This window comes from Atractosteus spatula, chromosome 1, assembly GCF_055471065.1.
Source record: "Atractosteus spatula isolate fAtrSpa1 chromosome 1, fAtrSpa1.hap1, whole genome shotgun sequence".
NCBI lineage: Eukaryota > Metazoa > Chordata > Actinopteri > Semionotiformes > Lepisosteidae > Atractosteus > Atractosteus spatula.
In genome coordinates, this window is record NC_142706.1 from 9,612,232 (window position 1) to 9,625,813 (window position 13,582).

Sequence of the window (13,582 nt, forward strand, 5' to 3'; positions counted from 1 at the left end):
TGTTATTATTATTATTGTTTTTATTATTATATTCCTCCTAAGCTTAATGTTAATTCAAAACTTTAGTTAAACCTGCTTGGAGACTTGCTAAACCCATTAATAAAACTGTTATATATAAGGTAATGAAAACCTAATTTTGTCTGTATTGGGTATGATTATACTATGATTAGATTAATCATAGTATATTAGTAAATTAGACATATTAATCAAATGCATAAAAAGTGATTAATCAGAATTCATATACTGTTTAATTTCCTTCTTCATCTTTACTGAAGTTCAGTTTACTATTAATTGTGTCATTGTGGACAAATCTGCATTCCCCCGCCTTAAGGCAATTCTATTGTGAAAGACTTTTTGTACATCACTTGTGCAAAGCCATTACCATAGACTGACAGCGGTTCCCAGAAAGTGAAGTTCAGAGACTAGTCCTGCCTAAAACCCTTTTGAATAATTCTATGATTTATCTTAGAAAACTATTTGAGTGGCACAGCCATCTGAACTCCCAGATGTTACAAAGGAGAAATGGAAGTATATGTCACCATATATTTGTCAAGATAGATTTGTCAAATGTGACGGAAGCCAGCATCAGCATTATAGCCCATGTTAGTTTGTATTAATTGGCATTATGTATAATTAAATAATACGTTTCATTTAAGTTGAAACAAATCTGTCATTTTTTACAACTGTTATACTATGTTGATGTTTTTAAATTAATATTGGTGCTATTTTGCACGTTAAATATAATGAACAAATCAAAACTGAATTTACATTCATACATTAATTTGCAAATAAAGAGAAATTAGACATCATCTCTCTTGCAACACTTAGTTAAACAGACAAATTTGATTTATAGATAAAAAAACCAGCATGTTTTCATTTGTTTATATTGCATAAAGTGTAGTTAGGGCTTTAGACTCATAACTGGAAGGCTATGGGTTCAAATCCTGTTGTAGCCTTGAGCATAGCACAAACAAAAGGACATACATTGCTATTCTATATCGCACAGACACCAGATTATATGCAGGAAGGTCAACAACTCTTTTAGTGACTCCACAGTTTAGAGCCTTATAAGCCCGAGAACATGAATTCAAATCTCATTGGAGACAAAATAAAGCACATGGACTTTATAAATAAGTTTATGTAGATATACATAGTGAGGTATGCATACATACACCAGTCATTGGAAAACACTGCTCTACATGTTTAGATTTTCTTTCTTGTATTTTCATACATGAAAAGTGCCCATGATGTGTTTTTGTTATCTGTGCTCCAAGATGTGGATGGCTACTTCCTTTAATCATGCATGCCTGTGTTAGTAATACGTTTGATTCAATGGCATTTTTGGTGAATGAGACAATACATTATTCCAATGCTTTCATTTCCAGCAACAATCCCTGAGCAATTCATTTTCAACTTTTCCATTTGATTACTTCTCTAACATGGTCTTAAAATAACATTTTTTTATGGATTACTTTTCTCAGATAGTGTATAAAAATAGTTTAATGCATGGGCAATGTTGAAAAGGTTTATACTGTATATATATATTTGCAATCAGAGTGTATTCTTTCAGGAAATCATTTGCAGAGATATCACTGACAAGGACTAGTACAGTATGTTGGCATTGCAAGACAAAAGTAATGGATTTTGGAACAAGCCTCAAAGAATCTCATTGTAGGCCTTGATCATGTAACTGCCATCATCAGGGACAAATCATGTCACTATTAAAATGTGCTTCCAGTGCATTTAAACGCTACTAACTAGTAGTAACAGAGCAAAAATCTATTAATTTTATATGGCTTACAACTTGTTCTGCTAATATAAAATTCAGTTCAGAGATACATGATAGCAGTTGTAAAACAAACAAAATGAGCAGAACTCATCCGTTAAAAAACTTAATACAAGCATATTTTGAACAGACATTTGGTTCAATTTGAAGTTTTCATTCATACAAATGAAAAGTCTTGGGTGCATATTTTCTCCTTACTTGGATTGCTGTAGGAGTTCCATGTCCATTTATTATATGAAGAAATACAGTGTAAGACTACTGATTTATTAGCAGGTGAATCCTGACATACTGTAAGTGGTACAATACATATCAGCATTTTGTTTGTGTTCCTAATTTTCTTTACTATTTCATTTCTGCTATACAGTACAGATGCAGCCATTCAAAATGCGCGGTACAAACCCGCGGTACGGAAAACTACCCACAAGCCACCGCGGTGCCAGTGATTGGCTGGCCAAAATGACCGACAGGGGCACTCGTGGTGCATTGGTTGGTAGTGAAAAGATTTAATCATTTAATGTCTTTACTGTGCACATTTTAATCCGCTTAGTTTTGAATATTTATATGGAATTTTACCACTAAAGGGAAATTTTAGTAGCTGAGCATAAAAAGAAGAGGAGCATAACGCATCTGAAGGTCATAAACTATATTAATTTAGAAACATAAACATTACTGTATGTACGTAAACTGTACTGTGTATGGCTGGTCTTGATAGTTTAAAGAAAAAATACACACCAGTCTTCCATTTCTCCCTAAACATTTTAAGCATGAAAGTTTTATGAAACGGTACCCAAATATGCGATTGCTGTATAGAATGAATTTTAATTTAAAAAAATTATTTCTAAACTGATCAGGATCGTTATCTTTGTCTTATGCATAATAATGTTCGCCACTCTGTCCAGCAAATTAATAATAAACTTTATTTTATATAGCGTTTTAAATGAATAAGTAATTAGATTGCTCATAAACCTAATCACTTATTCTACATAAACATTGCGTAATTGCTCTCTGAAAATGCTTTTTCTTTTTATTTAAGCTCAGATTTCAACTATAGATCGTATTATTATAAACTTTCTTGGAAAAATGTCTTTTATGTAAACCATGTTTGCTATTAATTCATTTAGGGCTAGAATATGTTCATTGTCTTTCAATCGAGTCGAGTTGACATTAGAAGCTTGCCACGCCCGGACTGTTACACCAATGCATTAGCATGTTAAAACGATTTCATTGAGAAGCCTAGCTTTCTTAACTAGTAAGTACTGTACTTCATTGGTTTTGGAGGGGGGAGGTGTCTTTCGCTGGAAATCTCGCCCCCTTCTACTTTGAAAATACCTGTGAAACCGGTTTAATTCGTCACAGCCAGCACTCCGGCAGAGAGGGGGGTTGTACTCGTTAATGTCTTAGCCGGAACACATCATTATATCTCATTTTGTATTTCTATAAAAAAATCGTTTGCCCAGCCTAACACTATTGTTGTTATCGTTTTTATCCTGTAAAGCGCTTTGAGGAGCACAGCTTTCTCACCACTTAGATTACTTTTTGATACCATCCTTACACAAAGCAGAAACTTCTTGTATTTTCCGATGACATACAAGTGGAAAGATTACAGATTTTAATCGTCTTTTTTCTGAACCAGGGAAAATCTGATCATGTTTCTCTATAACAATAATAAAAAACTTTATTTTACATATCACCTTTAAAAGTGGCATCTCAAAGCAATACAGTAGATGTAAACCACAGATTACAATGTAAATACCCAGACAAACGCAAACGCGTTTTTAATAAAATGCTTTTATTCATTCAGCAGAGAGAGAGCGTAAAACCTGGGGGTAACAGCCGTTCCTTTTTCTGATCACTCGCTCTCTGGATAAACGTCTCACCTGTCCTGTTCTTTGTTTTCCTAATTTGCTGACTATGCCTTCTGCGATCCACTCCTGCCCTCACACCTAAAGAAGACTATTTTAAATTTCTTTGCGCGGTCCATTGTGCAATTAACCCTTGTATGTGCTGTCCTTAAGGTGATATCACATAAAGGTGATATGTAAAATAATGTTTTTATTGTTGTTATAGAGAAACATGATCAGATTTTCCCCGGTTCAGAAAAAAATATCTAAAGTATACTAGTTTGTCACTAGTATACTTTTAATACAGTCTTTGCTGTGCTCTTGAGGATCCTTGTGATATTTCGAGCTCTGGTTGAATGATAAGTGTCGCAGTTTAAATAATTTTCGTAGTTGGAAATTATGAAACGCTCTGTTAAAAGCAAGGGAGTTTTTGTGTCCGTTACAGTAAAAGAAAATGCCTGACAGAGTAGGGCTTGGATAGATTCCAAGTGCATTTTTGCAATTTACGTTGCATTGTGCATTGTGCTGCTGTAATACAGTTTAAAATAATTAAAACTCTAAACAGTATCAGCTTTATTTATGGGTTGCAATTTAAAAAAAGTCAAAAACCGCACTCAAAATGCAATTTAGAGCTTTCTGGCAAGAAGAGACACCCAAATTAATAATGTAACATGCCACTGTTTGTGCATGAACAAGGTTATACTGCTATTTCCTTAGATACGCGATAAAAAAAGAAATTAAAAAATTTTGAATCCCCGGCGGAACACATTCCATAAGAATCAGCGCTTTTATATATCGCCTTTAAAGGTGGCTTCTCAAAACACTTTACAGGATAAAAACAACAATAACAGCAACAACAACAATATTGTATTTCATTGCACTTTGAAAACCAAGTAATAACTTAACTATATGTGCAAACGTTTTATGATATGTCGCTGTTGTGAATGTCTGTGGAGTGTATCTAATTTGCCTGTCTGTCCTGGCTCTCTCGCTCGCCCTCCCCCCCTCTCTCTCAATTCAATTCAAGGTGCTTTATTAGCATGACAGATGGGTACAATCACTGTTGGGTATTTACTTTGCTTTGAGATGCCACTTTTAAAGGTGATATATAAAATCAAGGCTTTAACTTGCTTTAACTCCGCAAGTCTGAGTTCTTGTGTCTGTCCTATCCGAACCCGAAAGTATTACAATATTTATCTTTATAGCAGGTGGTGTACAGCTTTTTAGTATAGATTACACTTTTCTAAAATGTATTTAAAAAATAAAAATGATTACAATCTAATCTTTCCACGTTTGATCCCAAGATCCCAAGAAAAATAAATCTAAACGGGGAGAAAGCTATGCTGAAAGTTTATTAAGATACTTAGAAGACAAAGATATCAATTTATGTTGCATTTGTCTGATTGTGAATCAAAAAACACATATTTAAACCCGCGTTTGCCATTTAAATCAATATAAATGTTTATATTGTAACGCCTAGGTAACTATTCATTGTTATTAAAATGACTTAAATTCGATCATGTTGTGATATTTAGAAATATAAATTTGTTTGGTGCGAGTGAGGTTTTATTTAATCTCTGACTCAGGGAAACGTTTCATTTTTTCAAAGAAATGTTTGTTAAAAAAAATTCATGGCTCCAGCAGGATTCAATCACAGACCGTGTGACAGGGAGTCAGGAACCTAACCCACAGCGCCACCAGCAAGGTCACATGCAGAGTGCTGAAAAAGCACTACAGAAACATTATCAACAGACAATGTACAGCGTGTACTATTCTTGTGTTGCGGTACATGAATATAATTATATCGTTATTAATTTCTTTAGATACGCCATTCCATATTATATTCCCTTTTAATCAAATTCTAAAAGTATGCTTGTTGACTCCGGTATCACGTTAGTTAAAGACTTCGATGCTTAAAATGTTTAGGGAGAAATGGAATACTGGTGTGTATGTTTTCTTTAAAGTACTGAGACCAGCCATATACTGTATGTTTAAGTTCCAAAATTAATATTGTTTATGGCCTTCACACGCGTTACAGTATGCTCCTATTCTTTTTATGCTCAGGTACTAAGATTTCCCTTCAGTGGTAAAATTCCATATAAATATTCAATACTTAAACGGGCACAGTTAAGACATTAAATATACATATACATACTGTATACAGTACAGTTTGCATACGGTAATATGTTTATGTTCCTAAATCAATCTCTTTTATGAGCATGTGAAATACATGGTGAATCGATTCTCAAAAATTACTGTACTTTGCATGATTGGAAACAAATGCGTGATTGCGAAATGCTGTGGTGTTACTTTTACAAAGACGGTCAATGAAAAAAAGAATGTGGACCAGGGCAATACTTTGAGTTTACAGCTTGTCCAAGGTCATTCATTATTAATACTATTAGTAATATCTTCGTTAAAGACTTTGATGGCGACAGCTCAAACATGAGAGGTTGAGCTTTATTAGCTCCACCTTGCAGAAATTCCGGATACTATTATTTTACTTGCGGTATTATAGGAGAATTTACGGTAACTCGCAGTAGACTGCGTAAAGCACACCGCAAAATAATGCGGTATCGCCCGCGTATTTTGAATGGCTGCATCTGTAGGTCTCCATCTCACCACCATCAATCACAATCAAAAAGGCCTTTTGTTTTGTGTGTTATTTTAATGTTGATTTAAGTTTAGTTCCACAATGAATTGCAGGTTGTGCAAATGCACGTATGTCCATCAATATCTAATATAGCATAGACCTCTGTAGTTTCCTAACTAGTGCTTACACTAATTTAACAAGATTGCTTGCAGGGACACCTAGAGGATAGCAGTTGAAAAACAAGTTACAAAGCCAATCATACTGTACAAAACACTGATCTGTTCAACAAGAAGTGTGCACCCAGATATGTAAGTATGCTGCATATCATTATTTTGTCTGCTGGCATGCTAAGGATACAAATGCTGAAAATGGTAGTCTAATGAAGTATTTATAAATAAATTAGAACAAGGCCCATGGGCATTAATCAAAAGTGGGTCTTGGACAAGGACATTCAAGTTCCACTGTTTTTCCTCTTCAAGATTAAAACTTTCGGCAGTTAATATAAATATTAAGCTGAAAAGAGACAAAAATATTACATGTGTTTCATAATGCAGTATTTACAATTATGTACTGTATACTGTATGTTTATGAAACTCTGTGCTTTACAATACAGAGGTAAATTACCTTACTATATATTACAGAAATTTTTCTTAAATTAATGTAAAGTAATCTGCTGAGGAATTAACTCAGTTATAGAAAACTGGCGTAGCTAGTAAATGTCATTTTCTTTCTAATATACCTGTATATATTTTTTAAATATTTGTTTATTAATTTTGCTATAAACATAACTCATTGCTTCTATTACTTCTATTAACAATCTCAGTGAAAATAGTTTACAATGTATACAGTAGATGAATACAAGTGTTTTAAAGTTTTTTTATTAATGTACTTTTTTATGAACTATTAGTGAACTTTTATTAGTGACATTGCTATACACCATAATTGTAACTCTTCTTAACAAAAGGTAGATTGTGAAAGAAAAAAACACATTTTAAGTCTTTTGAATTTTTAATAGCGCATTCATGTTTTACAAACTGAGTTAGGGGTAATTAATTTTACATTTGTTTAAAAAATAAATGTACTGATTTTTTTAAAATGGTCATACCTGTGTAGGTAGTCATTGTTTCAGTGTTCAAAATATTTTCCAAAGCTTGATTTGGATATAGTTTGAATAACTATTATATACCTTATAAGCTTAAATACTGCAGAAGATAGATCCTTTTCGCTACTGGAAAATAAAACTAATATAAAAAAGAAACATTGACAGAAGAATCTGAAGTAAAAAGCAGGCAATAGCTAAAATAATTAAAAGAGTTTTTTTTTATTTGTTACTGCTGTATTAAAGAAATCTGGCAGGTTGGTCTCTTGTTCAATGTGAACCCATATTAGATTTAGTGGTTATTTGAAATGATTGGATGGAATGATCATTATAGGACAAAATGTTTGGTTATATTAAAATGATAGTGGAGTTTAGAGTGTGCTTTTATAATTGATTCAGTATTATTATGCAAAATAAAATTGCAATGGCTTGAAAAGTTTCTGTTTGTAGTCATGACCACTTCTCGCTATCTGACCTGCAGGTTCCCTGATTTCAGAAAGCAGTACCCTGCAGCAGTCATTTAGCGACCACTTTCTCCCAACCTACTCAGAAATCCTGCTGCCTTTCCTTTTGACACAGAACTCTTTTCAGCCTAATCACATTACCCACTGGCAGTATTATACTCTTTCCATCCAGTGTGCAAAACTACCCAGTCTGGTTTTCCACAGAAATTTCATCTAAAGTCTACAGAATCTGTGGTAGACATCATTTGTATTCCATGTCATCGATCCACTCGCCCTTTATATAGAAGCACCTCTTTCTTGGCATGCTATCCAAGAAGACCAGTGCCCACACCTGAGACATATTCAAAGTACTTCCTGGTGCCCAAACAAATTTGGCAGGCTGAACTTGATCCTAAATCTGAGATGTTTGAAATGATCACATCCCTACCCATGCCAGCACATGTCACAGGAAGTATCTTTGCTTCGTCTAGCAGGGTAAAGTCTACAAGCTATCCGTGGTCTCTGTGAGTTGATTAGTACGTTTCACAACTGCAGGGATATCAGGGACTCTCAATCAGGGAGAGGGTCTCCTGTGGGCTCAGTTTGACAGGGCATACAGTACATACAGGTCTTTACCTCATTGACAGAGCCAATATCTACTTTGTTTCTTGATGAAAGACTTAAATATCTCACTAGGCTTTGATGTTCCAGCACAGAACTGAATGCGTGCTTGCGTGTACAGTATGCTTTCCCTGGAATGGGTCTCATACCTTACTGGGAAAGATTAGGAGGGAGTGATGAAAAATACTGCTTGTAACTTTGCATTGCCTTCAGAGGCTCTAGTTTGTGGAGCAGTTAAATGTTCCTGATTTGAGCATAACTTATGTTGTAGGCTCAGAGCATGATTTGACACCCAAATCCCACAACTATGGATTTAGCCCCTGAATGAGAATCTTTGTCATTTCTAGGCATGTCTCAAGATATTGGTGCTACCATTCAGAATGCTAGCCCTAATATTATGGGTGGCCTACATTCCCATAATTGCCACAGTGGTACCTGGTCCATAGTAAGTAATCTTGTGGTTTTAGCAATCTTTTATGTGAGTGACAATAACCATGTGCTTTGAAGGTGTACTTGGTTACACATCCACACTTTTGAAGGTTCTATTACTAGTCTCACACATGTAGGTAGGTAAATACTCCTCAAAATGAAAGAGAACCTTTTCCAAGGATTGTAAGCAGCTCGGTCACTAAACTTGTCTTCAAGGGAACCAGGGTCTTAAGAGTAACCTTACATAGCACCCACTCTTTAGTAAATGCATAAGCATTCCTGTTCTCATACTTTGTGAGCATTGCCTGTGAAATCTGTTTCAGTATTTTTGCATTACAGAGTGCTACCATAAGAATTAGGGAAGAGATTGTGAAACGTTCAACCACTCCCCACAGTTTCATTAAGTTGTAGGCAAGATTTTAAACATACAGAAATAGTATGTTTAATTATTATTATCTTTATGGAGTTTTGTCATGAACCCTATTATATGAGAGACGGACTAAGAACAACTTTAATATTTGCAAATACTAAGAGGGGGCTTATGCTGTAGGTATAAACAAAGAAAGTCTATATGTAACGGCAATATTGATGGACAAGGAAGGAATAAAAAACTGTTATGATTTACAAATCAATGTTGATTTTTGGGTTCAATATTTTTGCTGTACATGGTCCTGCAGGGTAGTGACTTGTTTGTCTTATTTGTAAGATTGTTTTACAGAATGTGTATATACTGGGGTGGTGCTGGAGTAAAAGACATTGTCTGAAACATGGGTTGTGATAATTAATTTTTATGACTGTCCACACTCCTAAATGCTGTTAAAATATTTTTTGAACTTGAAGTTTAAGTGTTGATGATGATAACATCTCTTTTTTAAGAGAAACTTTCACATCTGTTGTTGTACAAATGGATTCTATTGTAGCTGCAACACTCATAGAAAGAGAAAGAGAAACTTAACCTCCTGACTGTAAACAGCACAAAACAGGGAGCCACTGCGAACAATAAATTAAACTTAACAACATTGAAGATGCATTAGGAAAACAAATTTGTTAGACTCTCAATCAATCCCTGAATCGATATGTCCAGTGGGAATATCACTAAAGGTAAAAGTAAAAAACAGAAGAAATAATGAATGTCTGACTGAGGGATACCTTCCAGACAGTTGTTGTAGCCAAGGAGTAGGATGATTGTGCTTCTGTGTTCGAATTTTGCAATTTATTGATTTTTTTCACTAATTAAAAATGATGGCCATTCGAAATGTATATGGAATCACACACCAGGTACAGTAGTAGCATATGACTCTCCACACAAACTTTTAAAAAATGAAGGGCAGTTTTATCTTTCGAACCGGAAAACAAAATCTCAAACATTCCCTGTAGCTGTTCCTAACTACCCTAGTGCTCTAGCCTGGCTGAGATTCAAAATTCTGTATTAGACTTCAAGTTAGACTTTTTTTAAGAGAAACAATTTAGAAGCACCGTTTCCTACACTTGAAATAGAACATCAGTTATAATTGATCTGTGCATAACAGGATGTTGTCTCATGTCACAGATGACACTGTGTTATAATCTGTTTATATCTTCAAATATTGATACACTTTCTTGTTTCTTGTGTAGAAAAGACAGATTCTAAATATGAAACCATTTTAGGTTGAAGTGCTTAATTTGCCAGATGTCTTATTGAATGTTGTAATTACATGTTTTCATTGAGCAAATACTGTGATTTAGTCATGTGAAATAAATTCCCACTCTGCTCCTCAGATTTCTACGCACACTTGCACGTTCACTGCCTCTCTATATGACACTGGCCTGGATTTTCTCTGTGGCTATGATTGTGAAAAGCATTGTGCAAGAGAAGGAGGCACGTCTGAAGGAGATGGTGAGGATGATGGGACTGAACTATGGCACTTACTGGCTGAGCTGGTTTATTAGCAGTGTCATTCCACTGAGCATCAGTGCCCTTCTTCTCACCCTCATCCTCAAGGTGATTCAATGTAGATTCATGTTAATTCAGAGCAATAACATCCTTAAGATGGGTTACCTCTCATTTGCTTTCAATCAGAAAAATACCATACACAGCTCCGCAAAATGCCCAGGAATCTTGATACCTTTTCTGAAAAATAATTTCATCTTTAGAGTGTGATATTAAACAGTGAAAACATTCACAAAAGTGTTTGAGCAACCCATCCTAAAGATATTGTGATGTTATGATTGAAAGCTCTCAGCAACCAAAAACTAGCTAATAATAAGTAAAATACAGATCTATATAATACGCCTTTACTTTCATATTGGATTCCTTTTCACTGACACAGAGAGATCAGTACAAAAACTTACATTCTTTTTGCAGAGTCTTTTTGCAGGGTTACTCTGTGTATCTTTTACTAAAATATTACTAAATTCACTGAGTTAGACTATTCTAATGCCTTACTGGGTTATCTACTAATGTACAAAATAAGCTTCAGTATGTCCAGAGGTCTTGAAAGCATACAAATCCTATCCTAAGGAAATTGTACCCTGTGAAATGTAGACCAGATTCCACACAAAAGGGGACAGAAACTCCTTGGTTGCAGTACAATACCTCATTACGGAAATCATTGCAATTCTCTAACATTGTTGCTAAAAAGTTTTTACTGTACTCTTTTTCTATTTCATTTCTCTTATGCATATACATTAATACTGTACATGCATTATGCCACATCATTTTATGTCTATGAAAAGCTGTTACAAATAAAATGCATTTTTTATATTATCCTATTACACAAATTGTAAGGGAATGCACGGCAATAATCATAATATTTGGTTGCTGACAGTCAAATCATGCAACACACCCCCATGAGACACCTAACTGGAGAAAATTTATTTTCTGACTTCTGCAATATTTGCCCAGTATAAAGGTCTCTCATGATTGCATGGCTATTAATTTGTAACTATAATTGTAACTATAATAAACAATCAAGCCAGTTAAAAGCATGTCTTTGATTTTTAGAAGCAACCGTACAGATGTATATTTGTCTGCCTGCACTTATATTCCCTGTTCTGATCTCTTTTGACCCATGCAGTTTGGGAAGGTCCTACGTTACAGTGACCCATCGGTCCTCTTCGTCTTCTTGGTGGTGTTTTGTATTTCGACTATAATGGAGTGCTTTTTCATTAGTGTGTTCTTCTCCAAAGCCAACCTTGCAGCTGCATGTGGAGGAATAATCTATTTTGTTCTCTACCTGCCCCATATTCTGTGCTTTGCATGGCAAGATGTCCTAACATTCAGGATAAAGACAATTGTGGTAAGTATTTCACAGGCTATGTGCTACGGACTTGCTACAGTAGTATATAGTATATGAACTGCCTATGAATGGTAGAAAGAAAGTTTCTTTTACTAACGTTGTAAAAAGACTATATGATTGACAAAACTCTATACTAATTATTTTTCTTATTATTAAAATTGGTCTTATTGTTTTTAAGTGACTAATGCTATATTACCTAGGTTTAATTGGCAACCATTAGCAAAAAAAGACTGCAAGTAGATGAAGTTTTTTCTTCATATTGATGCTCTGTAAAAAAGTTAAAAAATATTTAGAAGAAATTAAATTGATTCCACAGTAAGAAAGGTGGTGAAATATACATACAGTATAGCTTATAGACATATGCATTATACTGTATATAAAGCCTTCTTCTTAGTATGCACAAAGGCTCAAATGGTTTCATTTTTGTTTGCACTAAGAACTTGCTGTCTTTTATATCTCCCTCCAAACTCTGTCCTCAAGTTTTACTACCATTTTCTGTTTTTCTTTTTGTTTTCCCTGCCATAACATTCAATCATATTTCTTCTATTCCTCTTTCCCTCACACACCTAAAGAAGGCTACATACAGTACTGTAGCTGAAATATTTTGTTTCTAATGCTTTCATTTTCTTTTCAATATAGAATGACCTACGTGTTGCTTTGGCTGACTTAGCTCCACACTCTGACTAAACATTTATTTAGTTAATAACATGATTGTAATCAGTGAAACCCAAAGTTTGACTAAAGGTTGGGCTTGTTACTTCAGACTGCTAGTACTGCATATACATTTTAAGTGACTTTGCTGAACCCCCTGTCCTTGACATGCAGATTGTAACATTTTTGCGCAGATAGATGGGCTGTTCTGCTCATTTGCATGAGCAATGTGCTTCTGACCAAACTGACTTCTAGTTTATCATCTCTATAGTGTATTTATGAGCAAAGTGTGCTTTATTAAAAGAAAGGGCACGATACAGACAATACATTCATTAAATGTTTTTAGCATATTGAATTGAAGCAAAACAGTTTTAGTAAATATTATTGAATAGTTGTTGTCCATGTCAATATTTAATTCTGTATATTAAAACATAAAAATGTGGCATTGACATTTACTCCATCAAGATAATTTGTTTTCTGTAAACAACAGTTATTTTCATCTTTAGAACTGTTATTGTTTATACTGTATTTGTTAAGAAAAAAACATCACACTTGGCAGCAGCCTCATAGATCGGTAAGGCATCAGCTAAACCAAGGTCATGTCCTAAATGGAATGTGAGCACTGCCCTCTGACACCTTCGGTGATGCTAGTTTTAAGAAAATTGGCAGGTGACCAGGGGGAGCTTGGCACAGCTTTATAATACCGTCAATGGGAAGCTCAGGAAAGAAGAGTACAGGTAGGGACTGAAATGTGCTTACAGAGTATAGTGTCTTAATATAGTTGGTGCCGTTGAGCTTAAACCCTTCAGATACATTAGTGTCTGAAATTAGTTTTTGTTTC

At 34.6% G+C, this 13,582-nt stretch overlaps 1 protein-coding gene across 1 annotated transcript in view; it reads left to right on the plus strand.

Moving 5' to 3' along the window:
- LOC148840567 (phospholipid-transporting ATPase ABCA1) overlaps positions 1–13,582 on the plus strand; it is a 300,212-nt gene that overhangs the window by 106,846 nt on the left and 179,784 nt on the right. Inside the window, exons 14-15 of the mRNA XM_088932095.1 lie at positions 10,571–10,793; positions 11,869–12,090. Of these exons, the coding sequence (XP_088788221.1) occupies positions 10,571–10,793; positions 11,869–12,090 (445 nt within the window). The remainder of the gene's footprint in view (positions 1–10,570; positions 10,794–11,868; positions 12,091–13,582) is intronic.